The sequence below is a fragment of the Xyrauchen texanus genome, chromosome 5, assembly GCF_025860055.1.
Source record: "Xyrauchen texanus isolate HMW12.3.18 chromosome 5, RBS_HiC_50CHRs, whole genome shotgun sequence".
In the NCBI taxonomy this organism is placed as follows: Eukaryota; Metazoa; Chordata; class Actinopteri; order Cypriniformes; family Catostomidae; genus Xyrauchen; species Xyrauchen texanus.
This window is the reverse complement of record NC_068280.1, coordinates 2,097,136-2,123,650: the sequence shown is the minus strand read 5'-3', so window position 1 is coordinate 2,123,650 and position 26,515 is coordinate 2,097,136. Positions and strand designations below refer to the sequence as shown.

Here is a 26,515-nt window from a genome sequence, read left to right as displayed (position 1 = left end):
GAGAATTGTGACCAAAACTTTGAACCTCCAAAAAGACCATACAGGCAGCATAAAAGAAATCCATTAGACTCTGTTAGTTAAATCTATATCTCCAAAAGCGACCCCATCAGTTTTGGGTGAGAACAGACCAAAATAGAAGTAATTTTTTCCTTCACATCCTGCTACTGCAGTCTCTATGCACAATCATGATTTCAAGCTGGATAGAGCACGCCCTAAACGAGCTGTGCGGAGAGGTAATGAGGCTACATAAAAAATGCTGGGGGTTGAAATGGTGGTTGGATTGAATAGTTCATCTTTGTTTCTCTCGCTTTCGAATAAAAACTCTAATGGCATGAAGCCGGAATAGTGCCCGATTGCGGAGGCAGCTCGCACTACTTTCTGGGTGGAAAGTTTAGATAAGAGAACATATGAGCAGTTGTAGAAAGCTGTTTCACATCTGGAAGAGGCGGATCATGTGCCGCATCCCAACTCAGTTTGCGGAAGTAACATCACGCTGTAAACTGCTTCAGTGAATGGAGCATACAAAGAAAGACAAGTAAATATATAACACTTAACGTGGTAGCCGTTAATAATGCAAAAAACAAATGAGCTGCTGTTGATGCCATGTGTGTACCTTCATTTACTATTACTATTATTTTGAAGTCTTGATTATACTCCTAGTTGTTGATGCATGCGTAGATGGCACTAGGAAGTGCAATCGAGTTTGAAATGAAGATAGACGAAACTGCTAATGTCAACATTTATTGTGAAAAAGGACGTCTATTGGTCTGTTCTCATCAAAAATCTATTCAACGGCTTTAAAGACATGGATTTAACTACTGGAGTTGTATGTATTACTTGTATGCTGCCTTTATGTGCTTTTTGGAGCTTCAAAGTTCTGGTCACCATTCACTTGCATTGTATGGACCGACAGAGCTGAAATATTCTTCAGGTCAGGTGGGCAGAGATTTATTTTTGTGTCAAATCAAGTAATAAGTCAATAATATCAATGTATTCATGTAACATGCAAGACTTGCTTTACTCTTTACTTTCTCACATACATTTGAAATTCAGAGATCTTCATTCAGAATATTGACTTTAGAAATCAAATTAAGCTGTTATTTTTATTTGTTTCCTGACAGGTCTTTTAAGAGCACTGTCGACTATCATCTTTGTTATGCTGAGTAAGTGTAAGCCAGTGAATGGACTGAATCTACATCATCCTATTCAGCCCAACGTTGCCCACCTTTGTACATTCACATGTAGCCTTCCAATCTCTCCCATTCATTTTATTACCAGTGGCCCATCTCTGCTAAAATGGAAACTGAAAACATATTTACATTCTGAAATGTTATTTCCCAAATGTGTTTGTTCATTGTGTCAGTTTGACTTTGATCATGTTTTTCCTATTCTCAGGTTTAAACTCCGTCACTGAGTCAACCGAGGAGTAAGTCCAGTCTATGAATGTGGGCTTTATGGTGACACTTACATCTGCACTGGTGCTCAGTACAATCTGTACTGCAATGAAAGTGTTCATGATTTCCATTTCTGGAGAAATCACCATCACTGCTGGAATAATAACTGTGACTGTCTTGGTGACATGAACACCTGTAGATGCTATGATTATAATTCCTCTTCCTGTTTCTGCACAAATTATGGCATTAACATCACTATGCCTGCTGCTATTAACCCTGTCTATGAATTTGGCCTTTATAATGACACCTACATCTGCACCAGCACTCACTACCGCATGTATTGTCACATAAATGCGCTTCAGTTTAATTATTCCATATTTGAGCAACATTGCCGTTATAATGGATGTTCCTGCATTGGTAATAAAGAGAACTGTACATGTACTGGTAAAACATCCTCCTCCTGTTTCTGTGTAAATATCACATCCAGTCCATCTACTACAGGTGAGCATATCACTATAGAGTGCTAGAAAATACAGACTTTTGACACTATAAACATTGTAGACTTTTAAAATTATGATGTTCAATTCCTGTATATAATGTCTCAATAATTAATTTCCTCATTTCAGGAATAAATATAACACTGCTGGATAATTGCATGGTAAGTTAAGAAAAGTTTCTGAAATTGAGGTTTGAGAGATGGACCTACAGTATTCTCAAACCTGTAACAATGGTATTTAAAATATATTTATAGTTTTACTCTGTATACTGTATGTTGTTTGTTGTAATTTTGTGAATATGACATGAGTTCTATTTATTGTTGCCTGTCTTGTGTTAAGGACCTTCTGTGCATTGTCTAGACCAGCGGTTTTCAAAGCTATACATATACATTATATAATTAAAAATTGTACCACTCTCCGTGCTGCCACTGACATGCTTTAGCGCCCCCCCCCCGGGGAGGAAAAAAACCCTAAACCTAACCTAACCCTAACCTAACGTAACCCTAACAACCTAAACCTACCCTAACTCTCGAGAGTCAACCCTAACCCTAACCCTAAAAACCTAACCTAACCCTCAAGAGATTCAACCCAACCCTAACCCTAAAAACCTAACCTAACCCTCAAGAGAGTCAACCCTAACCCTAAAAACCTAACCTAAACCTACCCTAAACCTAACTCTCAAGAGTGTCAACCCTAAACCTAATGTAACCCTAACTCTTGAGTCAACACTAACCCTAAAAACCTAACCGTAACTCTCGAGAGAGTCAACCCTAAAAACCTAACCCTAACAACCTAATCCTAACTCTCGAGAGTCAACCCTAACCCTACCCTAACCCTCGAGAGACAAACCTAACCTTAACCTAACTAACCCTAACAACCTAACCCTTAAAACCTAACCATAACCCTACCCTACCCTAACAACCAAACCCTAACCATACTCTAACCTAACCTTAACAACTTATCCCTACCTTAACAACCTAACCCTAACCTAACAACCAAACCCTAACCATACCCTAACCTAACCTTAAAAACCTATCCCTACCTTTACAACCTAACCCTAACAACCTAACCCTAACAACCTAAACCTACCCTAACCCTAACAATGTAAACCTACCTGTAACGCTGATAGAACAAAGACGACAGGAAGCAAGACTTCAAGGCAAGGTGCGTCTTTTAATTCCCCTTTTTTAGTGCCCTCAATATTCACACAATCTTTTTAGTATCCACAATTTCCATCTAGTCGAACGCTGAGTTCGTTGTCAGTTTCTCTCCCCTCCTCTGTGGCTGCTGGCATTTTTAACCGCTCTCCTCACTCTACTGCAATTAGAGACAGGTGTTAGACATAATTTGGCCCAGGTGTGAGCTCTTACCGCTTCTCTCCCGGACGGGCGCTTGACCACGCTCGCTGCCACATACCCCCACCGCCGACTCAGGCCGGGCGCCATCCGCCTGCCTACCACTCCCCATTTCTGGAGAGGAAGTCGGCGCAGCCATCTGCACCCCCGGTCTGTGGACCACCTTGAACTTAAAAGGCTGGAGAGCCAGATACCAACGGGTGATCCGGGCGCTAGTATCCTTCATGCGGTGGAGCCACTGGAGTGGGGCATGATCCTAACAGAGGGTGAAGGCCCGCCCCAGCAGGTAGTATCGGAGGGTGAGGACCGCCCACTTGATGGCCAGACACTCCTTTTCCACGGTGCTGTACTTAGTCTCCCTTAAGGAGAGCTTCCGCTAATGTACAGCACCGGCGCCTCCCTCCACCACCTGCGTAGAGTACGCCCCCAGCCCTCTGTCTGAAGCGCCCGCCTGCAATAGAAAAGGGAGAGAAAAGTCAGGTGCATGCAAAAGCTGCCCCCACAAAGTGCAGCTTTAATCTGCGTGAACGCTTGTTGGCACTGCTCCACCATTGGACCGGATCTGGAGCCCCTTTTAGTGAGGTCAGTCAGCGGGCTGGTGACGTCCCAATAATTAGGCACAAATCTTCTGTAATAGCCAGCCAGCCCCAGGAACTGCCTCACCCCTTTTTGGTCTTAGGTCTAGGGCAAGTCGCAATCGCCATGTCTTATCAATTTGGGGACGACCTGGCCATGACCCAAGTGGAACCCCAGATACCGCATCTCCACACGCTCAATCACAAGATTCTTAGGGTTTGCTGTGAGCCCTCGCCACGCGAGCGCATCTCAGGATCGCCCTCAGATGTTGCATGTGCCGCTGCCAATCATTGCTATAGATGATAATGTCATCTAAATAGGCAGCGGCGCACGCTGTATGCGGTCTGAGGATCCGATCCATGAGTCGCTGGAACGCGGCTGGTGCCCCAAACAAACCGAAAGGAAGCGCCACAAATTGGTGTAATCCAAACGGCGCGGTGAAGGCTGTTTTCTCGGGACATTGGTGTCAAGGGATCTGCCAATAACCCTTTGTTAAATCCAGGGTCGAGTAAAATCGAGCAGTACCTAACCGATCGAGCAGTTCATCAACACGGGCATTGGGTACGCCACAAATTTAGACACCGCGTTGACTTTTCTGTAATCCACACAGAACCTAACCGACCCATCACTCTTGGGAACAAGAACAACCGGCTGGACCAATCACTGTGGGATTCCTCTATTACGCCCATATCAAGCATTGCATCTAATTCTTCCCTAACCATTTTCTTTCTATGTTCGGGTAAGCTTATAGGCGGTAACGCACCACCGCCTCCGCCTCGGTCTCGATGTGGTGCTGTATGAGGTTTGTACTGCCCGAGAGGGGAAAACACGCCCCAAGAACTCTTTTTGTAACTCAGAAACCTCTGCGAAGCTGTCATGTGAGAGTTGGTCTCCACAAGTGACCGGAGTGTTGAGATTGTAGTCTTTGTTTATCTCCCGTCCGAGCTCCGCCTCTGTCCGAACTACCGCGGGCTAACGCCACAGAGGCCGCCTCCCTCCATAATTTCAGGAGGTTGAGGTGATAAATTTGACGCCGCCTCTATCGGCACGTGATAACCTCATAATCGAGATCCCCACTGGCCGTGGTGACCTCAAAGGGTCCTTGCCACTTAGCTTAGTAATTTAGAGCTCGATGTTGGGAGTAATACGAGTACTTTGTCTCCCGTGCAAATTCCTCAGAGTCGAAGCACCCCTGTCATACAGTCGGCAAGCATGCTCTTGAGCTTGGAGCAAATTCTCCTGTGTTAGTCGCCCCAGTGTGTGGAGTTTTGCTCTAAGATCAAGAACTAATTGAATTTCATTTTTACTGTTAGAAGGTCCTCCTCCCATGCTTCATGGATGACATCGAGGACACCGCTGGGCGCCGCCTGCACAGCAGCTCAAACGGGAGAACTCCGTGGAGGCTTGCGGACCTCTCGCATCAAGCAAACAACAGGGGTCTAGCCACTTATCCCAATTTCTAGCGCCATCGCAGCACTAATTTACTTAATCATGTTTTTGAGCTGCTTTATTAAACCGCTCCACTAGGCCATCTGTCTGAGGATGGTAAACGCTAGTGCGTAATCGATTTAATGCCCAAGAGCTCGTGAAGTTCGCGGGCGTCCGTGGACATGAAAGTTGTGCCTTGATCGGTGAGGATTTCTTTCGAATCCCCACCCGGAGATTATCTTGAAGAGTGCCCCTGCAACACTACGCGCGGAGATGTTGCTCAGAGGCACTGCTTCCGGATATCGCCGCCGCAATCCACTAGGACTAACACGGCTTACGTCCGCTGCTGACCGCTCTATCGGTCCCGACGAGGTCCATCCCAATTCTTTCAAGGCGACCTCGACACGGTAGAGGGCGCAAGGCGCTTTTGGGGTGGCCGTGGGTTTACCAGCTGACATTCGCGCACGCCGCGACACCACCTGCGGACGCCACCGCCAATGCCCGCCAATAGAAGCGGGCTATTAGACGGAGAAGTGTTTTTCGCTCTCCTAGGTGACCGCCATAGATATAGTGAGCCGCCTGAAAACCATTTCCGACGGCCCGCGGAATCAATAATTGTGTTACTTCTCTTTGTTTGGGCGCCCCAGCGCCACCCTGTATGTTTATCCTTGATCAGCTTAAAAATACGGATATGAGACGGCGACACCCGCCGGAGTTGTTGACCATCGACTACCTCACTTGGTCAAAGGCGTGCTTAAGGGTATCATCCCGCCGACTGCTCCAAGGGGAAGTCCTCTCCGGAATTCCTCGAGAGGAGGAGCGCCCACCTCGCCTCTTCCCACGCCACTGGAGCAGTCGAGGACGGCCCTGGCTCCGCCTCCGCCAAAGCATCGCGACATCACACACCCCTTCACTCCAAGCAGGACCCATCCGCACAAACTCCCTCCAATAACTTTCTAAAATTCGCCAATCTGCACTCCAAAATTAGCGGATGGGTGAGGCGGGACTAACCGCTGCCTCTACACTATGTTTTTCTCCCCTGAATTTGATCGCCAGAGTCACCACGGGATATTTGTGAATATCCCCTGTACACACCTTACCCTCACCAGTTTAGCTGAGCCCAAAGCCTCGGTTGAACCAAGCGCTGGTGGATGGTGGTCTGGTTACAGCCGGTATCCAACAAAGCTTGGTATGTACCCCCTGGATTCTTACCGAACTGCACGCCCAGCCCGGATCGGGGCAGCCTGTGGAACATCGGAGACCGCACTCACCGCCTCTATTTCCATCAGCTGGCACTGATCCCGAAGTGGTCCGGTCTCCGCGACCTCCAGCAGACCGCCCAGGCGCTGCGGCCGCACCTGCAGCTGGCGGGTGCCCCCACCTGAGGAGGAGAGCGGCTGAAGGATGGGGAAGGGCTTGGCGGTGTTCCCAAGGCCGGGAGCTGGCGCAGAACGCCCGCGCCTGCGGGGGCAGGAACGGACCCTGGGGAGAGAGCAGAGCGAGAGGGAAGAGGGGAGGGAAAAAACAGGGAAGACACAGGGAAGGGGAGACAGACAGAGAGGGCTCATCCGCCTCTAGGGATCGCCGCCATGTGGTCCTCCTCACGAAGTCGGATCGGCTTCCTCCAGCGACGCCGGGCGGTGGCACTGGACCCACTCGCCGCCTTCCGGGCAAACGCTGAACAAACTGCTCCAGTACCACCTGGTCGATTAGTTCCTCGACGCCATGTCCTCGAGAGCAGCCACCTCCGACAAGCATCACGGAGCCGCTGGGCTAATGCAAACGGGCGGTCGGACTTATCAGCTTCAAGGCCCGGAAGAGCTGGCTGACTTTCTTCCGGCTCCACCAACCCGCTGCAGGATGGCTTTCCTCAGGTCGGGTAAGCCAGGAGGCTTGATGCCGGCAGTTGTTGTGCCGCTGAAGGCGCTTCCTCGACAGGAGAGGGACTAGGCGGGCTGCCCACTGGTCTTGGGGCCACCCCCAAATCTCCGCCGTTTTTTCAAACAGGTCGATAAACGCCTCTGTATCATCTGCCGCCCCATCTTCTGTAACGCTGGTGGGGGCAAGGTGGCGCTGGTGTCCGTGGTCGCGGCTGCGGCTGGAGCTGCCTCCTGGCTGAGGAGGCTCCGGATGGCGTGCCGGTCCTCTGCTTGAGCCCGCGATGATCTCGAAGAAGCTCGATCCTGGTCTTGCCGGAGCTCAAGCAGGGATTGTTGGTGGCTTTGATGGAGTGTCACGAGGGACTGGAGGACTTCCGCCAGCTGGGAGGACTCTACGGGCTTATTCTGTTCCATCCTTTGGAAGGCAGGTGTTCCAAATAATATCCCGGTTTCGCACCAGTGTAACGCTGATAGAACAAAGACTACAGGAAGCAAGACTTCAAGGCAAGGTGCGCCTTTTAATTCCCTTTTTTAGTGCCCACAATATTCACACAATCTTTTAGTATCCACAATTTCCATCTAGTCAACGCTGAGTTCGCTTGTCGCTTCTCTCCTCCTCTGTGGCTGCTGGCATTTTTAACCGCCTCCTCACTCTACTGCAATTAGAGACAGGTGTTAGACATAATTTGGCCCAGGTGTGAGCGCCCTTACCGCTTCTCTCTCCCGGACGGGCGCTTGACCACGCCCCCGCTGCCACACTACCCTAACCCTAACAACCTAAACCTACCCTAACCCTAACAACCTAACCCTGACAACCTAACCCTACCCTAACCCTAACAACCTAACCCTAACAACCTAAACCTACCCTAACCCTAACAACCTAACCCTAACAACCTAACCCTACCCTAACCCTAACAACAAAAATCTTTGACTTTAAAATAATAATTACAAAACATTAATAACAAATTATATTTTCACAGTGCACACAGTGTCTGTTTTGGTTTTGTTTAATTTGTAAAACTCAATTGTGATTTCAGAGTCAGTCCACAGGAGGATGTGTAGAGAATCTTCTTAACCAGATAGAGAACATTACAGCTCAAGTGCTTCCTTTGAAAGTGAGATTATAAAATATAAAATCCTGTTCATAAGGCACACATAGATGATAGATGATGTAAGTAACAATACGCTTATTTCGTAGCTCTTGACATTTACAGCAGATGTATCTGGTTCATAAATTAGGATGTGACCAAAATTTTGGACGTGGCCCTGAACACTTCAGAGAAGATTGTAGGTTCATCCCCAGATGAACTAGTCTCTTATGGAAACCGTGTGTTAAAAGCCAGTGATAAACTCATCTCTACACTAGTGAAGCCAACAGAAACAAGTGACTCGGTCAATTTCACTCTTGAGACTGTCGGTGAGTGCAGACACAACTATGACCAAGATGCTAGAACTTTATATAGTCTGGAGAATGTATGAACTAACCTTTGACCTCCTGGGTTTCCTAATAGTTAATAGATGCTTGTATTTGCAACTGTTCATGTATCAGATCATTTTTTAAGTTTATTTAGCAGATGGTGTAAAATGACAATTGGTATAGCACAGGAGATTTAATCGAGGAGCCAATGATGTTTGTAGTATGTGAAGTGCTGCAAAAATGAAGGATATACTGTAAGATGAAATGCTGAACAGAACAGAAAAGAGCAGACAGTCAATTAGTTAATTAGTTGGTTACTGTAGTTAGTTAGTTGTGGGAATGAGTAGGCACAGAAGAGTGAAAAGAAAAACGACTCTATGAAATATTTAAATACAATTGTAAATATAAACCACTGTTTTCATTCAAATTCATAACTTTTCACCAGTTGAGTAGCACAGACAGTTATTCGTTAATTCGCTTTGGCGCCACCCTCAGATATGAGCACTTTATGTTATGCTTCCTCTGATTCGAAGCATTGTTTACCGCCCTTTCATTCAACATGCACGTGCCTGCTATAGATAGAACAGTTGTGCAGATAGTGTCTTCACGTATTACTGGCTAGGCTTGTCAATGATAAGTGAATCAACTTCTATAAAAAAGAAAACATCCTAAATATTGTACATCATAAAATATATAACAGTGCATACACTTTAAGTGTTTTTTTTTTTTTTCTAAATTAGAGGTTCAAGTCTTCATGGTTGGACCAAATGTCATCTTAAATCAAATCCCTCAGCTGGACACAACAAATTCTTCTGTGGACATTGATCTCATTGGAATCGCCAAGAACAACCATGAAACACGTACGTCAGCTTTCTGACTTACACCACCAATACTTCCTGACATTGCGAGAGTGTTGGTGTCAGCAATTATTATTATGATAGAGATGGTTTCATAGCCAAAACTTGAAGAAAGAGAAATCATACTATTTATTTATATATATATATATATATATATTTATACTACAGGGCTGTTGAATGCTTGATTCTGATTGGTTGAGAACGCTCTAAGGTGTGCAATTATTTTCAGGAAACGCACGGCTAAAGTAGTTCCAGGTAGGTCTTGACCGCATTACAGTTCCATATCACTTCATGTAGTCAACTGTAATAACGGAAAATAGGATACAATTCATAACAAGAAGTGACAGCTACAAATCCACTTCAACTTCAAGAGGAAAAAAATGACAGACTATTTTGATTTTCCGAAGTAAATTTTAATATTTATGGTGAACATAAACATTTTAACAACTGGGCTTAATCGCAGTATTGGATAGCTCAGATGAAAAACAAATAAACGGAAGAGGACATCAAAGGCAGCCGCAACAACAAAAAGACATAAAACAATCAGCTGAAGAACAGCTAGACCGACTCGAGGGCTTAAAAACATGAAGAAAACACTAAAAAAAACAACAGCTTGGGCTGTCAATGTGTTTAATCGTGGCAGTTTAATTTTAATAAATAAATTCGCTCAATTAACGTAATGAATTATAACGCATGAATTAATAAATAAATTAAATAATATGACGCATTACGATTTTCTGTCTCATTATTGCAACCTCTGTCTCTAATAACTACACTAATAACTGCATTAGTCTGCTGTCAGGAGTTCAAACCTCCGCTACTAACTCTAAAATGACGCTTTGGAATTAGCAACGGAGGCATGGGATTAGATGCGTAAGAAATTAGTCCTACATACAAGAGCCGCTTTAATGACAAAAACTTGACAAACGCCTAGAATCACATCATCTGAACAATGTTTCGAGGTGTGGTAACTGTAGTAGAGCGAATATTGATTCGGTCGTTGAATTATTAGAAATAATGCACACCAGGTAACGCCACTCGCTGCGCCGCGATCGCGATTACCACCCCGGTGTGCATTATTTTTCTAATAATTCAACGGCCCGGAGTCAATTATTCCTATATGTTTTCTTTACACTTTTTTACATGTCGTTTTTCTCTGTAACAGAATCAGCTGCTGTGGCTTTCATGAGCTACACCATAATGGAGAAACTACTGAGTCCTGACTTCTTCAACACATCAGATGACACAGTTAAAACCATGATGTCCACTGTGATCTCAGCTACTCTTCCCAAAACTGACAACAAAGAGCTCACCAAACCAGTCAACTTCACCCTGAAACACATCAGAGTGAGTTACCTTCATCTTTAATGTTCCAGCACACCACAGTGTACACACTAATCACATTTTGCACAAAAAGTGCAAACTGGGAATTTTTGAACAAGTTTTTACTGATTACATGCAGCAATCCAGTAAATCTTCAAAGTCTCTTCACAAATCTAACGATTCAGATTTATTGTTTCTAGGTACAGAGGCTAAGTGTGACCAACAAGTCTTTGAGAAGTGATGAATGACTGTGAACACTGATACTGAAAGTTCTGAATGTTTTTTGTTAATTTGAAGGAGTTTGTCTCTGGAGGTAATCTGTCCTGTGTGTACTGGAATATCAGTGAGTGGATTGTAGATGGTTGTTCTGTTGTAAAGACCAACAGCAGCCACACTGTGTGTTCCTGTGATCATCTGTCAACATTCGCTCTCATCATGCAAACCAGCAGCCCACCAGAGGTAAGAGAACAGGTCAGACAGGTGACATTTATACCGAGTGGTTGCTTTGGGTAAAAGCATTATTCTTGCATACAAAGTAAATTATTCCTGTGTATCATCTTGTCCTTTTTTGTTGGTTGCATTGATTAGGATTTGTGTTTCCTAAGCATTGATGATATTCAGTATTTACTCATTCCTAATAGTATTTACAAGATTTAGAAACACTGAAATTTGTTTTTATCTGGAGCAGAACATTTTGCTGAGTTTCCCGTTTGATTTTACATATTTTCTCAGGATGATCCACTGATGGAAATACTGAATTTGGTGGTGGTGATCGTGGGGCTGGTGTTCCTCAGTTTGGCCCTGTTGACTTTTGCTTTTTGTTGGTGGAGTCCTGGAGTGAACAATGTGGCTCGAATCAACATCTGCTTGAGTCTGCTGTTGGCTCATCTTCTGTTCTTACTCACACAACAGTTCCTGAAATATATACAACCTAACCAGGTGAGAATTAGTGACACAACTCCAGATGAAAGATATTGATCATTATAGAATTATAATAACTGCAATCTCTTTCTGTCTTTCATTGTCTCCAGGTGTTGTGTGCTGTGATATCAGGCGTTCTGCAATTCTTCTTTCTCTCCTCCTTTGTGTGGATGTTCATTGAAGGTGTGCTGCTTTTCATCTGTGTGAAGAACCTATCACAGATCAGCTCCAAACAGAGGGAGGTGCTTAGCAGCGGATTCATGATTGTGATTGGATATGTGATTGCATTTGTTGTTGTGGGCGTGTCTGTTGGACTGGTTTCTGAAGGCTATGGCAGTGAAAAGTGAGTTTCAATTATAAATTTTTTTTTATATTGATTTAATAAAGGAGCAATATATAAAAAAGATCAATTGTTCTTGATTATTTGAAATTAAAGAGCTTAACATACAAAGAATATATAATACAACTTTCAAAACTGATGAATTCCTCCCAAAGCATTCATTGAAATTAGGTTGCAAAATGACTCGTTCATCAAATTTAGCAAACGTTCAAATGCTTCTCAAGAGACCTGCATACTGTTCTATTCATTGCACAGCTTCTAGCTTCTTTTAGCACAAGAACATTTTCAGACTGAATGGCCCCTAGCAGCTTCTTTTGTGTTCCAGTGTAGTAAGAAAATCATACTGGTTTGGAACAGACTGAACTGTCCCTTTAACTGTTTAAGCTGCTGTACATTGCAGTGTGGATTTTTCTGATCCTGCCATCATGAACACATCTATGCCAAACAAAAACCCCTTGGACTCAAAAGCAACTGAAGTCACTGTGTGAGCAAAGACAGACATTTTCCGTGAGCTGGAGAGCAAGACCATCAACTTCGGAGTCTTAGCCAAGGTCGTGAAGTTTGTTTTATGCCTGCCTGGGACCTCTGCATCTCCAGAGCGTGTGTTCTCTTTAATGAACACAGCATGGACACCGGATTAATCTCAATAAATGCTTTTCTTTACGATTAACATTTTTATTGATTTTCCAGAACATTTAAACACACACACATTTCCATCCGAAGAATAAAGCAATACTCATACAACAAAATAGAATGAAAGGAGGACATAGCACGACCATAGACAAAAACTAAATACATTTAGAAAATAATAGAGAGAAAAAAATAAATAAATAATAAAAAATAATAATAAAAAAATAATAATAATAATAAAATAAAACAGTGATGCACCTAGCCCTTTAGTTACAGCCTTGCCTAAATGTAGGTACCGTATTCTATCAAAATGTATCCATCAATCATGTTTCCTAGTTAAATGCTATGTTTTTGAGCCGGAATGCCGTTAAACCGTCAAGGTGTACGAATGAAACTTTTCCCATTTCAAGTTGTACTCCTCCACTTTATCAAGCAACCTATAGGACAGATGTTCAAGGGCAGCCAGCTGACCCAGAGCGGCGTACCACAAATCCAATGCTGGTGCAGAGGGGGCTTTCCATTCTTTGACCAAAAGTTTCCAGCCTAGCATGAGGACAGTCTGGATCCAGTTAGAGAGTGGAGGGGCCAGGTCACTTAATGCAGAGGGGTCCCCCAAAATAAACAGACTAGGGGTGAGTGGGATATTCTATTCGATAATTTTCTCTACGATTGTATGTAGGGAAAACCAAAATGCCTGAATTTTTGGGCAACTCCATAGCATGTGTACAAGGGTACCATTTTTGTCCCGACACCTCCAGCATTCTGAGCTATCAACCAAACCAACCTTATGCAGCCTGGATGGTGTCCAATAGATTCTATTCAGTATTTTGAATTGGATAAGTCACGTTCGCAGTTCCCTTGACATTTTTTTCCCATTGCTAAGAATTCTGCCCCATTCTGCATCTGTAAATGACACCTTTAAATCAGTTTCCCATGTCATTTTAAGGGAAAAAATATTAGAATCCGAGGCCGTAAGGATCATAGCGTAGTAGGCAGAGGCTTCATGGCCACACCCATAGATTGTTAGAACCTTCTCCAACATGTCACCGCTCGGTGGGACTACTGAAGGGGAGCCGAAGACCTGCACCAGTAGGTGTCTTAACTGAAAATACTTCCACTGTTGATTACATGGTAAATCAAATTCCTGACTAAGTGCCTCAAAAGACTTTAATGTCCCATCCTGGTACAAGTCACCAAGCACCCTAATCCCTTTTTGCAACCAAAGCTTCCAAAGGAAGGGAGATTTATTTATACAGAGCTTGGGATTTAGCTAGATCCCGGCAGTCTGGTGCAGATACGGATCAAATTTAAGAATCTTAGCTACTCTCTTCCAGACCCACTGAATATGAGACAAAATGGGATGTGACTGATACTGTTGGGCTAATTTAGCTGTGATGTATGCAATGGGTGTGAGAGGGGAGGACACCGCGCTTTCGAGGTGGAACCACGGAGGGCTCTCTCCGGGGGTAAAGACCACTGTGCCATATGCCTAATGGTAAACGCATAATGGTAAAAAAGCAAGTTGGGCACACCTAATCCTCCTTTGTCCACTGGCCTCTGCAGCTTTCACAGGTTCATCCTGGGGCATTTATTATTCCATAAAAATTTATTACAAAGTTAATCAAATTGTTTGAAATAGCGCAAAGGAATTCGGACTGGCATAGCCTGTAGCAAGTAATTGAATTTCGGAGCACAAATCATTTTAATGACGTTTGCCTTCCCCCACATAGAGAGATACAATGGAGACCACCGCTCTAAGTCAGCCCTCAGTTTGTCCAGTAGGGGGTCAAAGTTTGTTTTAATCAGATCCGTCAATATGGGAGGGAATGTTAAACCAAGATATTTAATGCCTTTCTTAGGCCAGGCAAAAGTGCCTGACTGGAGCCTCAGATTTTGTCCAGTTGACTTTATAGCCCAAAATGGATGAGAACTTGTCAATAATTTTGAATAGTGATGCAAGAGATTGTTCAGGATCTGTGACAAACAAAAGGATATCGTCTGCATACATCATCAATTTATGACATTTTTCACCGATTTGTATGCCTGGAAATGCAGATTCTTTACGTATAGCAACCGCTAGCGGTTCAAGTGCAACTGCAAAAAGTAGAGGAGAGAGAGGGTCTCCTGCCTCGTGCCTCTTTCCAGTTCAAATGGAAGGGAGATGATACCGTTAGTAAGCACTGATGCTGAGGGATGAGTATATATTAGCCTAATCCAAGCTATGAACTTTTTGCCGAAGCCAAAACATTCAAGGGTGGAGAGCAGATAATGCCACTCCACCCTGTCAAACGCCTTTTCGGCGTCCAGCGAGATAGCAGCCATGGGAGAGGCATTATCCTGAGTGGCCCACATAATATCAAGAAGTCTTCTGATGTTGTCAGCCGAGGAGCGCGAACGCATAAAGCCGACCTGGTCAGGATGGATCAAGGAGGTTATTACCTTGTCCAGACGGTTAGCTACAATTTTAGATAGTATTTTACTGTCACAGGAGGTCAAACTAATAGGTCTAAAATTCTTACAGTCTAGAGGGTCTTTTCCTTCCTTCAAGATAAGGGTGATAATGGCCTCGGATAATGAGGGAGGGAGTTTACCCTTCTCGAAAGCTTCATTATAGGTGTCTAAGAGTAATGGTGCAAGTTCCTCAGCATAAGCTTTATAAAACTTCGGCCGTAAAGCCATCTAAACCTGGTGCTTTACTTGAAGGGAGGTGTTTAATAACATCCCTTATCTCCTCAATAGTAACAGGTGATTCAAGACGTTCGAGCTGGTCCCCGACAACACCGGCAGATCAAGAGTTGACAGAAAAGATGTAATGTCATCCCTGTCCCCCCTGCCTCTGAAGTATAGAGTTTTACATAAAAGTCTCTAAAAACTGTATTAATCTCCTTGGGATCAGTCAGGACTGACCCATTGTCCCTCCTAATAGCAGGAATAGTACTCATTGCTTCTTTTTGTTTAATGTACCTGGCAAGTAGTCTACCAGCCTTGTCACCCTCCTCAAAGTATTTCTGCCTTGCCCGAAGAGAGAGAATTCTGCCCTCTGGGTCATAATTGAATTAAAATCATATTTTAGTCTAGTCAACCTGGTAAGATTTTCAGAGGACATATTTTTTTTAAAGTTAGATTCTGCCGTTATGATCTGTTTTTCAAGCTCCTGGAGCTTAGTATTGTTTTCCTTCTTCCTGAATGACCAGTATTGAATTATGTGGCCTCTCAAAAGGCTTTCAAAGCCTCCCATGCTACCTCTGCTGACGGAGCCGTTGGGAGATTGGTCTCTATATAGAGGTTGATTTGTGATCTAAGTGATTCCTTAAAGGTCTCATCTAATAGAAGGCTAGAGTTTAGTCTCCATCTAGTTGACCTAGCCGGCTTATTACAGGACAGAATATGGAGAAATATTGGACTATGATCTGAAATAATTATATTACCAATGTCACTCGCCCCCATAGCTGATACCAGCGAATGAGACACCAAAAAAAATCTATTCTGGAAAACGAGCTATGTGGTGAAGAGAAGAATGTAAAATCTCTCGAAGATGGGTTTTGTAGCCGCCAAATGTCTACTAGACCGGATGCTTTGGACATATCTTTGAGCACTGCGTGTGCCCTAGTGGTGCGGACAGATGGAGAGCTACGATCTAATATAGGGTCCATTACCTCATTAAAATCCCCCCCATGATAATTGGATAGTCTCCCATATCATTTAGTTTCTTCTCAAGTAGCCCAAAAAATGCTGGATCGTCTCTATTTGGGGCGTACACATTCGCAAGTATAATACTATTTCCCTGGATCTCACAAAGCATCAACAGTATTCTCCCTTCCTCATCTGCACTCTCTTTTAAGCATTTAAATTGTAGCCGCTTGTTAACTAGAGTAGCCACTCCTCTGCTCTTGCTACTGCCACAGGCAGCCGCCACAAAGCCCACCCAATCACCCCGGAGCTTTTGAGATTCTTGTGGTAATAAGTGGGTCTCCTGCATAAATACCACATCACATTTTTTAGATCTAATGAAAGTTAATACCTTCCTCTTCTTCACTATGTTGTGGAGGCCTCTGACGTTCCAGCTCATAAGTTTCAACCCTTTTGTACTACTAGCTGAAATATTGTACAATGAGTGTTAAACAAGTTTTGCTGTACTATCCAAACTGCCTTATTTATGAATAACATCACTAAATAATAAGAGACAAACACATTAAATTTAAACATACAGATAACAAAAGCAACGATAATGAATCTGTACAGCCAGACGCAAACACTAATCTCAGTTTGGTCCGTGACTCTCTAACTTAAAGCCGCTATGACCGTGCCCCACCCACCCTGCACCTGTTGTCCTGCCCAGAATCAGGCAGTAACGACCACCCAACCTCCTACCTGCCCGACACAAGCGTAACCATTAACCTTATAATAACAAAGAGGAAGATATTTCAAACTTAGACAACGAGTTACACATTAAACAGAAGTCTGCATAAAGAAAATAACCGATTGTGTGACCCATGACGCCCCTATGCATAAACCAGAAAATGGGCGAACATTGAAAGAACAAGGCTTGGGCTGCCTCACCAATAAAGCCTCACTTTACACCATGAAATTAAGCAGCGGTGTTGCCTTGCACAATAAAGTGATTTTACTAACCTCCAGGTGAGTCCTCTCTTGATTGAAAAAAAAAAACAAAAAAAATAAAAATAATAATTATATATATATATATATATATATATATATATATATTCAAAATAAATAAATAATAATAAATAAAAAATAAAATAAAAAAGAGTGCGAGTGCACCTGTGTTCAAGCGCGTCCGAGCTAGTGATAGACCCACTGAAAGGCTCGGCCCTCTCATGAGGGAAAACAAACCAAACCTCCCCGTGAATCAAGTCCTTTAAGGAGTTTTTTATTCCTTCTCTTTTCCCTCTCCCCTCCCTTTTGTTAAATTACAATTCAGCGCCAATAACTAAACCTCCTGACATAATGAGTGAGAGAAAATAATAATAAACAAAAAATAAACAAAGGATCAGAGGACCCGCCATTAGTCCATATAGCCAGAAAACCTCCAGAAATATTATCCACTTATGCTCAGACAAAAAAGAAGGCGACGAAATGTCTGTTTGACAGTCAAAAATGGAACATTTAGTGGATTCATCTTTACCCTCATACACTCTGGGACCAAAGGAAGACCAACAGAAAAAGAATCCGCAAAGGGCTCAGCCCCCTCACGATTTAAGGCCATGATACTGTGGCACGAAATACCATTACACCAAAACACAGTAACGGCAAGTTAACCAAGGGAATGAATGTAAGCCAGGGCTTTTTTATGGTCATCAAATCGGCGGGGGCCCTGCGCTGATCTCACGGTGAGCACCGCCGGGTAATCGAGAGAAAATCTCGTGCGTTTTTCATGGAGCATCTTCTTACACTCGTTGAACTTTATGCGCTTCTCATTAACCAACTTGGAATAGTCCGCGAAGACCATTATACGATGCTCCTTCCAGGTAACTTTACCCATCTTGCGTGCAGCCTCCGCGATGCGGTTTCGGTCCCGGAATCTGAGAAATCTGACGATGATGGGTCTTGCTGGCGAGGGATGTTCCGGACCTGAGCTCTTGCGCAATCCTCCAATCCTGTGCGCTCTGTCAATTTCCAGTCCTCCGGGGAAATCGAGGTTCAGGATCTCCGGTAAAACTTTTATGAGGAATGACAAGGTGTCTCCGTCCTCGCTGCCCTCAGGAAACCCGATGAACCGTAAATTATTCCTTCGCTCCCGATTCTCAATGTCGTCCAGTTTTTGGCGGAGGGCTTCCACCTCTGTAACTGTGGCTGGAGGGTTCGCCTGCTGTCTCTCATTAGCCTCCTCGAGGAAGCCCAAACGGCTCTCGACTTGAGAAATGCGATTTGTAATTTCAGCAAGTTTGCTATCTGTAGCACTTGTTGTCACCCATATAGCCTCCAGCTTCTTGACGTGGGCATATGACTTTTCCAGGATTAATGCGGTAAGTTTAGCAAACTCTTTGGCTACATTACCGGGGATGGTGCTAGCATCCGGTTCATCAGCGCCGGGCTCGTCATGAGGCTGCGGTTTCTTTTGGTTAGCTTGACTAGCGTTAGCCACTTCGTTAGCCTTCGTTCCACCCGAGCCAGTTCTCGGAGGATTAGTGGTACTTCTGGTATTGTTTGGCATTATTGTCATATAACTTCAACTTTTCATATGGTAACTCACATAAAGTTGGACTCTTTGTCAAGTTTTAAAGTTAATATCATGCTGGGATGGGCGCAGCTCTTCCTCACGCAGCCATTCTCGTCAACCACGTCACGTGACTCCTCGATAAATGCTTTTCATACATGTTCATTTTAGACTGGACTGCTCACCATTTTATGATAAACTCTTAAAAGACAAGCGAACACTGAGAAACATTTCAGCCAGTGAAAAGTACAGGGCCTCAACAGGTACAGATGAGGATGCACCCTATACTTTGCATTGATCTGCACCTAGTTAAGGAGACGTCAATGTAATTTTTGCTGGGAGAGGGCTGTCCCGTTTTCCTCAAGAAGGAATCTGGTCACCCTAGTTATAGCGCCCCTTAGTGGTTTAGAGCTGCTAATGACCCAATTGGGAACACGTCAGTGGTTAAGTGGTCTGAAGCCCCGATCTAAACAGGAGCTACCTTATTGGCTCCTAATAAGTACCCGCTACAGCGCAATTTCCTCAGATTTTATTTACTTCAGTAAATATTTACTTCCCTTTTTGAGTGGTAATGTAAGGATGTCTTTTAAAAAGTGCTTACCTCCATGTACGTGGTTCATCGTCGTCAAAGATACTCATGATGTGCGTGAGCTGTCTGGGTTTCCACCACATGAAGAAATGGTATTACCTGCAGTTCGACTTGATGAATGTCCACATGCTTCGCAAAGGCTTGCTTCCTTTGGAGAGTTAGTCAAGACATGCGGGAAGCTATTTTCTTTGTCTCTCTTACCGGATGCTGTAATATGTTCTCCTGTGGAATTCACACGCATGCATTTGTGACTCATTCATGAGGCCTGCACTGCAGTTTCCATTGGTGCTCTGGAGGACACCACGTCAATGGTGGCTTCGGATTCCGAGGACTTCACCAGTGGCCAGGCAGAGGCCTTGCCTCCCAGCAGATTCATTTCCAGGTCCTCAGTAACCTACAAGGAATATTCAAAGTTATTACATGTGCAGTGGAAAGACTGCACCTGGATTGGCCTGATGAGACTCAGTCAGAGGAGTGTAAACCCATCCTGGATGACTGCTTTCTAGAGGACCAACGTGAATTGATGCATTGTAGGCAACTCCTGTTTTCTCTGTACCCCCATCAAGAGATTTCAAGGTTTTTACAAACCAGTTGTGTCATGCGGCTGAACACAGTTACACGAAGGTCCCCACGATGGAAGAGACGCTGGAAGCCCATCTCTCTCCTTCATCAGCGGCAACAGAAAAATTGAGGCCTACTCTTCCCTCGAAGCCTTAAAGGATAACTTTGATGCTGTTGAACAAGGCCTGTCTGGCATTGTGCCATGCAGATTTGGCTTTGCACATGCTACCAGTTTTGCAAGACTACCAAGCTCATTTGGATGAGGGAGATGCACTGGATGCAGAGGCCGTCATGGAATTGCATTGGGCTTCTGATTTGGTTCTGAGGTCTACCAAACATATTGATCGGGCTGTTGGACGGAACATGGTGGCTTACACTCATGGACATCTGTGACAAGGACAAGGCCTTCTTATTGAACACCCTGTGTCGGTGAGGCCATCCAGTCTGTTATGAAAAGTTCTGTGCTGTTAAACAGTAGGCTACCATATTCCAGCAAATACTTCCTCAGCGGGATAAGGAAAAGCCTGCCGCACCACTTGTGCACTCACGTTCAATGTCTTCGCAATGTCCCATCAGAGAGATGCATAAGGCAATGGACACAAGTTTTGTGCCTCCTCCGAAGGATTGAATCCACTGTCTGCCCATCTAATCGCTTGGCAGCAGTTACAGACTGCATCAAATTGGGTAATTCGAACAATAAAACATGGTTGTTTCATTCAATTCAGGCAGGCTGTGCCATTGTTCAGGAAACCCCATTCTTGATACAGAAAATTATATCAGGGCAATAGAAGAGATTCTCCCATCTCCGAGAGAATGTGGTTTCTACAGCTGTTATTTCCTAGTCCAAAGAAGGAAAGTGGCTCACATCCCATTCTGGATTTAAGGCACTTATGTTGATTCAGAATGCTGATGCAAAAACAAATAATGTCACAAGTGCCCAGGTGGACTGGTTTGTGACAATAGTTTGAAGGACGCTTGCTTTCACATCCATATTGTGCCGAAATACAGGTGCTTTCTCATATATACTTTTGGGGACAAAGTGTACCAGTTTTGCATCCTTCCATTCGGACTTGCTTTGGCACCATGTGCCATGATGTGGCATCCTCAGATTGTGGAACAGATCTGGAGAAGTTTGAGAGCGGAAGTGGACCTGTTTTCCTCGTGCGAGTCATTGCACTCTCCCCTGTGGTTCTCACTCTCGCCCCCAGCACTGCTGCAAATCGATTTGCTGGCACATCAGTGGCCAACAGCGCATCTTTACACATTTCCACCGATCAGCCTGCTGCACACAGTTCTGCAGAGTTTTTGTGTTCAGCTCCTATTAGTGCCGCCGTATTGGCCATGTCACATATGATTTTCGACTCTGGTCTCTCTCCTAGACCAGATGCCATGGGGATTCTATTCAGAATGTATTTGGCACACGCTGCTGAGCTTATGTAAGTTATGGGTTATAGGCTCGTGCCTTTTGCAGAAAATCTAAGGAAATGGCACAGAAGCGGGCACATATAAAGAGCCCATAACATAGCTTCTTATGGGTGTCAAATAAGCGCCATCAGCCAGTGAATTGCCATGATTGTACAGGGCTTCAGAACAAGTGACCACTGACATGTTCCCAATTGTGTCATTATTCAGTGTCTAGTTCCCTCTCAGGGAGCCAAGGTTAGGTACATAACCGAGACATTTCAGAGAAAATACTCTCGGAGTGGCAATTTAAACATTAGACACAGAGAGAAAACTTAATATGTTTGGCTAGAATTATACATGTCAAAAGACCTATAAATATGTTGAGGACCTGTATCAAAGTGTATCACCAATCAGCTTGCACCATGTAGTGTTTCGTGGCTGAACTGAAAGAAAAAAAACAACTGTTCTAAGTAGACCCTCGGAGAAAGAAATTAAATATAAACATGTGTATTAAGACCCCTTTGAAAAAATCTTTATGAAGAAAAATGACTTATTATAGGACTGTTATCACAGCGTTACCATCTGATAAATACATTATTGCCTTTTAGATGTAAAGTAATAGTCAAAATCAGCCATGAATTTAAATATTGGTTAAGTTTTAATCACACATTTTATAGTATTCTATTAATTATTTATATTTTGAGTATTTGCTCATTAACAGATGTTGGATTAAAAGAGAAAAAGGATTCATCTGGAGTTTTCTGGGACCTGTTTGCGTCATTCTAATAGTAAGTTATAAATATATTCACGTGAACTCTTGTACCAAAGGGAAATTAAAGTGATATTGATTTGCCTGTTTTTTCTGCAGTTAAACATGATTCTCTTCATCAACATCAATGTCTGTCTGAACTCAACTCTCAAAAACCTGAACACTGAAGTTTCACAGATGAAACAAATCAAGTAACATAGACTGACATTAATCAATCTTAAAAGATCCTCAAGAGACATCAGTTGAATGTTTTATTCTCTTTCTTATAATCTCTCTCCACTCAGGATTATGGTATTTAAAACACTGGCCCAGTTTGTGGTTCTCGGTTGCCCCTGGATTCTGGGTTTCTTCACTAACAGCAGTAAAGTGCTGGAGATTCTCTTCCTGATCTTGAACTCCCAGCAAGGAACCTTCATCTTCCTGATCCACTGTGTCCTCAATAATGAGGTCAGCCTTATCTTTACTTTATTAGTAGTGTAACAGTACTTATGAGGGATGTATTACACATGTTTCTTAGAAATATTGTAAATGTGATAAAGGCCCAAAATTTGAAAAGTCTTTGTTTTAAAAGCTAAATGTTCTTTGAATTTCAGTACAAGACAACCGCTGTGTCTGCATCACAAGCAATTTGTCTGTTTAGTCAGCTTACCTTTCTTTTTTGTGCTGTCTCAAAGAAAATATTAATATCATTTGAATTTCTTTTCATCCAGTAAAATGACATGAAATACATCAAATTATTTACTCACCACCAAGTAGTTTACCCTCATTGTTTGTTTGTTTTTTCCCAGTGGAATATTATCACAATATTTTCTTCATGAACCTTAATGCTGCTCTTTTCCATACATAAACAGTTCATATTGACCTCTGCTGTCAAGGTCCAAAGAGAAATAAAATCACTAAAATACCATAGCCCTAGGAGTCGTCTCTAGGGGAGCGAGCAGAGCTGTGGAAGACTCTGAGGGTGGAGCTGTGGGAGGCTTGAGGGGATAGGCCATGGAAGTCAGAGCCTTAGGAGGCTCGAGGGGAGAGGCCATGGAAGGCGGAGTCGTGGGCGGCTCGAGGGGTGAAGCCATGGAAAGCGGAGCCGTGGGAGGCTCGAGGGGCGAAGCCATGGAAGGCGGTGCCATGGTAGGTTTGAGGGGTGAAGCCATGGAAGGGGCAAAGCCATGGAAGGTGGTGCCGTGAGAGGCTTGACGGGCAAATCTATGGAAGGCGGAGCCGTGGGGGGCTCAATGAGAGCTGGTAGTGACTGGGGAATGACCTCCGTGGTTGTGAGCACTGGCAGTGACTGGGAACAACCTCCGTGTTCGTGAGCACTGGCAGTGACAGGGGAACGACCTCCGTCTTCGTGAGCACTGGGAGTGACTGGGGTCTTGGGACTCTCTAACATGGCCTTGGTCCTCCCAGATCTTAGCTCAGCATTTGACCTGGTTGACCACAATATCCTTATTTCTCGCCTTGAGTATTGTGTTGGTATTCGAGGAATGGCTCTGGACTGGTACCAGTCATATCTATCAGATAGAAGCTTCTCTGTTGCAGTGGGTCAGCACACCTCCTCTGTGGCACAGCTTACCTGTGGTGTTTTGCAGGGCTTGATCCTCGCTCCTACCCTATTTTCTTTATATATGCTTCCTATGGGCACTATTTGAAAGAAATATGGGGTGTTATTTCATTGTTATACTAACGACACACAGATCTATGTACCTATAAAACATCATGACAAACAAGCTCTTGACCCTCTCTTAGCTTGTCTGCAGGAACTCAAAATCTGGTTGACAGATAATTTCCTACACCTAAATGAGAATAAAACAGAAATTATCCTTTTTGGACCTAATGTGCTTAAAACAGTGAACAACATTGACTTAGGTATTCTCACTCCTTATCTCACTTCTCATGCTATGAACCTAGGCTTTTTCTTTGATAGTAGCCTTAAGTTCGAGAAACAAATTAATGAAGTGGTTAGAATTGTGATCCATGCTTTTATTTCTTAACGCGTGGATTACTGTAATCCTTTGTACCCTGGACTGCACCAATCAGCTCTATTCCACCTGCAGATGATCCAAAATGCTGTGGCACGACTTTTAATGGGCAGTCGTAAACATGAACACATCACTCCCATCCTGAAATCAAATTTAGAATTGATTTTAAGATTTAACATTTGCCTATAAATCCTTAAACAATCTGGCACCCCATTATCTCTGTGATTTGGTTTGTCCACATATCCCTGCCAGATCACTCAGATCCGGGGCACGCGGACTTCTGTCTATTCCTAGATCGTGGATGAAGCATAGAGGTGATCGTGCTTTTTGTATCATTGGCCCCAAACTGTGGAACAGCTTACCGAATTACCTCAGGACTGTCTGCTCTGTTTTTAAATCGTTGCTTAAAACTTTCTTATTTTCATTAGCTTTTAATTTACTTGAAAATAAGGGTTATGCTGCTTATGCTTTACTTTTATTATACTGTCTTGTCTGTGATACCAGTGTACAACACTTTTGGTCAACCATGGTTGTTTTTAAATGTGCTATAAAAATAAATGTGATTTCATTTCATTTAACATTAGTGTGGTAGTTCATTATATAGCATTAGCCATTCTACTGGGGCATTTTATTATGGTTTGTGGTACTGCAGTGCTTGATTTCATTTTTGAGGAAAGGATCGAGGAAGGTTTTGATGTCATTAGAGACATTTGCTCTAATAAGAGGATCACCTGTAACCATGCGTATATCGTTACTCCTCAAACTCATAAGAGCCGAAGCCCAATGCATGTACTTACCAAAACAATATTCCTCTGCAGCAACTTGCAGTTCTATGCTTCAACCACTAGAGGGCCAAAAGTGACATAGTGTAGCTTTAACATTTCCAAGCAAAGCCTTCCACAGTATAAAGATAGAAATGCACTAAAATAAAGCTGCACTTAGATTCACATCTAGCTTCTCAATAACGTTATTACAGGTGAAGTTTAAGACTTGACGTGCTTCTGTGGTAATTAAATTGAGCCTGACTGATGCCACACAGTACTTGATTTCTGTCACAAGTCCCATCTGGGCTTTTTTGTACCAAAAATAACATAAGAGGTCCTTTCCCCATCACTTGATCACTGACACAGAATCGCTATTGTGTGTGCTCTAATATTGTATTGCTGACCGATGTCCAACATGTTTTCATTGTCTCCTACTTGCCTGTCTTGGTAAGGAAGGTGGCAGTTCCATAACAGTTAAATTGAACATAAACTCACTCATCTCCTCTCCTCTCATTGTGTTTCAGATCAGGCAGCAGTATGTGGAGTGGTTGAGCACTATTTTCCCTGGAATTAAACCCAAAACCATCAAAAGTGACCGAAATCCAATGAATACTTCAGTGTCCATGTTTAGAGAATGAGAATGCCGTTATTATCAAAGTGATTCAATCATTATTGGCATATTACAGTACATTTCAGTCACATTAAAGTTAGCAATTAACATGTAATACAAGTCTTATTTTTCAATATCTTTTGATGTCAATCTACTTTCTTTCTTTTTTCAATTTTATTGTTAAATACTTTTTATTATTTCATTGTTTTAGTTTTTTCTTGGTGGAGGGCCATGATGTTTAAGATAATAAAATATTTATCATTATTGATTTTTTAAACACATTCAACTACTGCATATGAAACATGAAGAACATCTGCTCAAATTTTCTCATTAGCAAAGACAAAAATGATTGTAACTGTCATTTTCACTGTTGTCTTTTGTTTTTGTGCTTTTATGTTGAAGTTTAGTTTAGTTCCTGTTTCCTGTTTGTTTTTGTAGTCCTTTGTAGTTTGGTTTTCCCCTGATTCTTTCCCCAGGTGTTCCTAATTCCCTTGTTTGTTCCTTTTTGGATTTAAGCCCTTAGTTTTCTTGTTTGCTTCGTTGGTTCTTGCATGTTTTTGTATGCTCTGTGTAAAGTTTTCTTTATGTTTATTAAATAAACTGCTGCACATAGATCCTCATTCTCTGCCTGCTTCGTCACAGTAACAATCAACGATGTTTTCCCCAAAACTATAAACACAATCTTAAAACTACACACCAGATTAAACTTCAAACTTACGTCAAACCCAAACGTTTCACTTCACAAACATATTCTCTTCAATCAAAACAGAGTGCACGCCACCTTGGCGGTTGCATGACCATTGCACATGGCGCCCCAACCCTGTTTGGAGGCATCTGTGGTGACCACGATGCATCTGGACACCTGCTGTAGGGGGAATCCTGTCTGCAGAAAACAGAGGTCTGTCCAAGGGTTGAATAATTGACAGCAGAGGGGAGTGAAGACCACACGATATGTGCCGTGGAGCCATGCCAATCTCGCGACTCGAGTCTGAAGCCAGTGCTGAAGTGGTCTCATATGCCCCAGGAGCCTCTGGAACTGTTTT

The 26,515-nt window shown here is 43.3% G+C and overlaps 1 protein-coding gene across 1 annotated transcript; it reads left to right on the top strand.

The window, feature by feature from the left end:
* Positions 1-1,472: 1,472 nt before the first annotated feature.
* On the top strand, positions 1,473-25,619 carry LOC127643784 (putative adhesion G protein-coupled receptor E4P). The gene is made up of 13 exons (XM_052126665.1): positions 1,473-1,895; positions 2,021-2,052; positions 8,168-8,245; positions 8,370-8,547; positions 9,288-9,407; positions 10,570-10,751; positions 11,025-11,186; positions 11,460-11,666; positions 11,759-11,991; positions 22,072-22,138; positions 22,219-22,310; positions 22,404-22,566; positions 25,387-25,619. The coding sequence occupies exons 1-13, from the start codon at positions 1,580-1,582 to the stop codon at positions 25,498-25,500; spliced, it is 1,944 nt and encodes a 647-aa protein (XP_051982625.1). The 5' UTR covers positions 1,473-1,579; the 3' UTR covers positions 25,501-25,619.
* Positions 25,620-26,515: the final 896 nt, after the last annotated feature.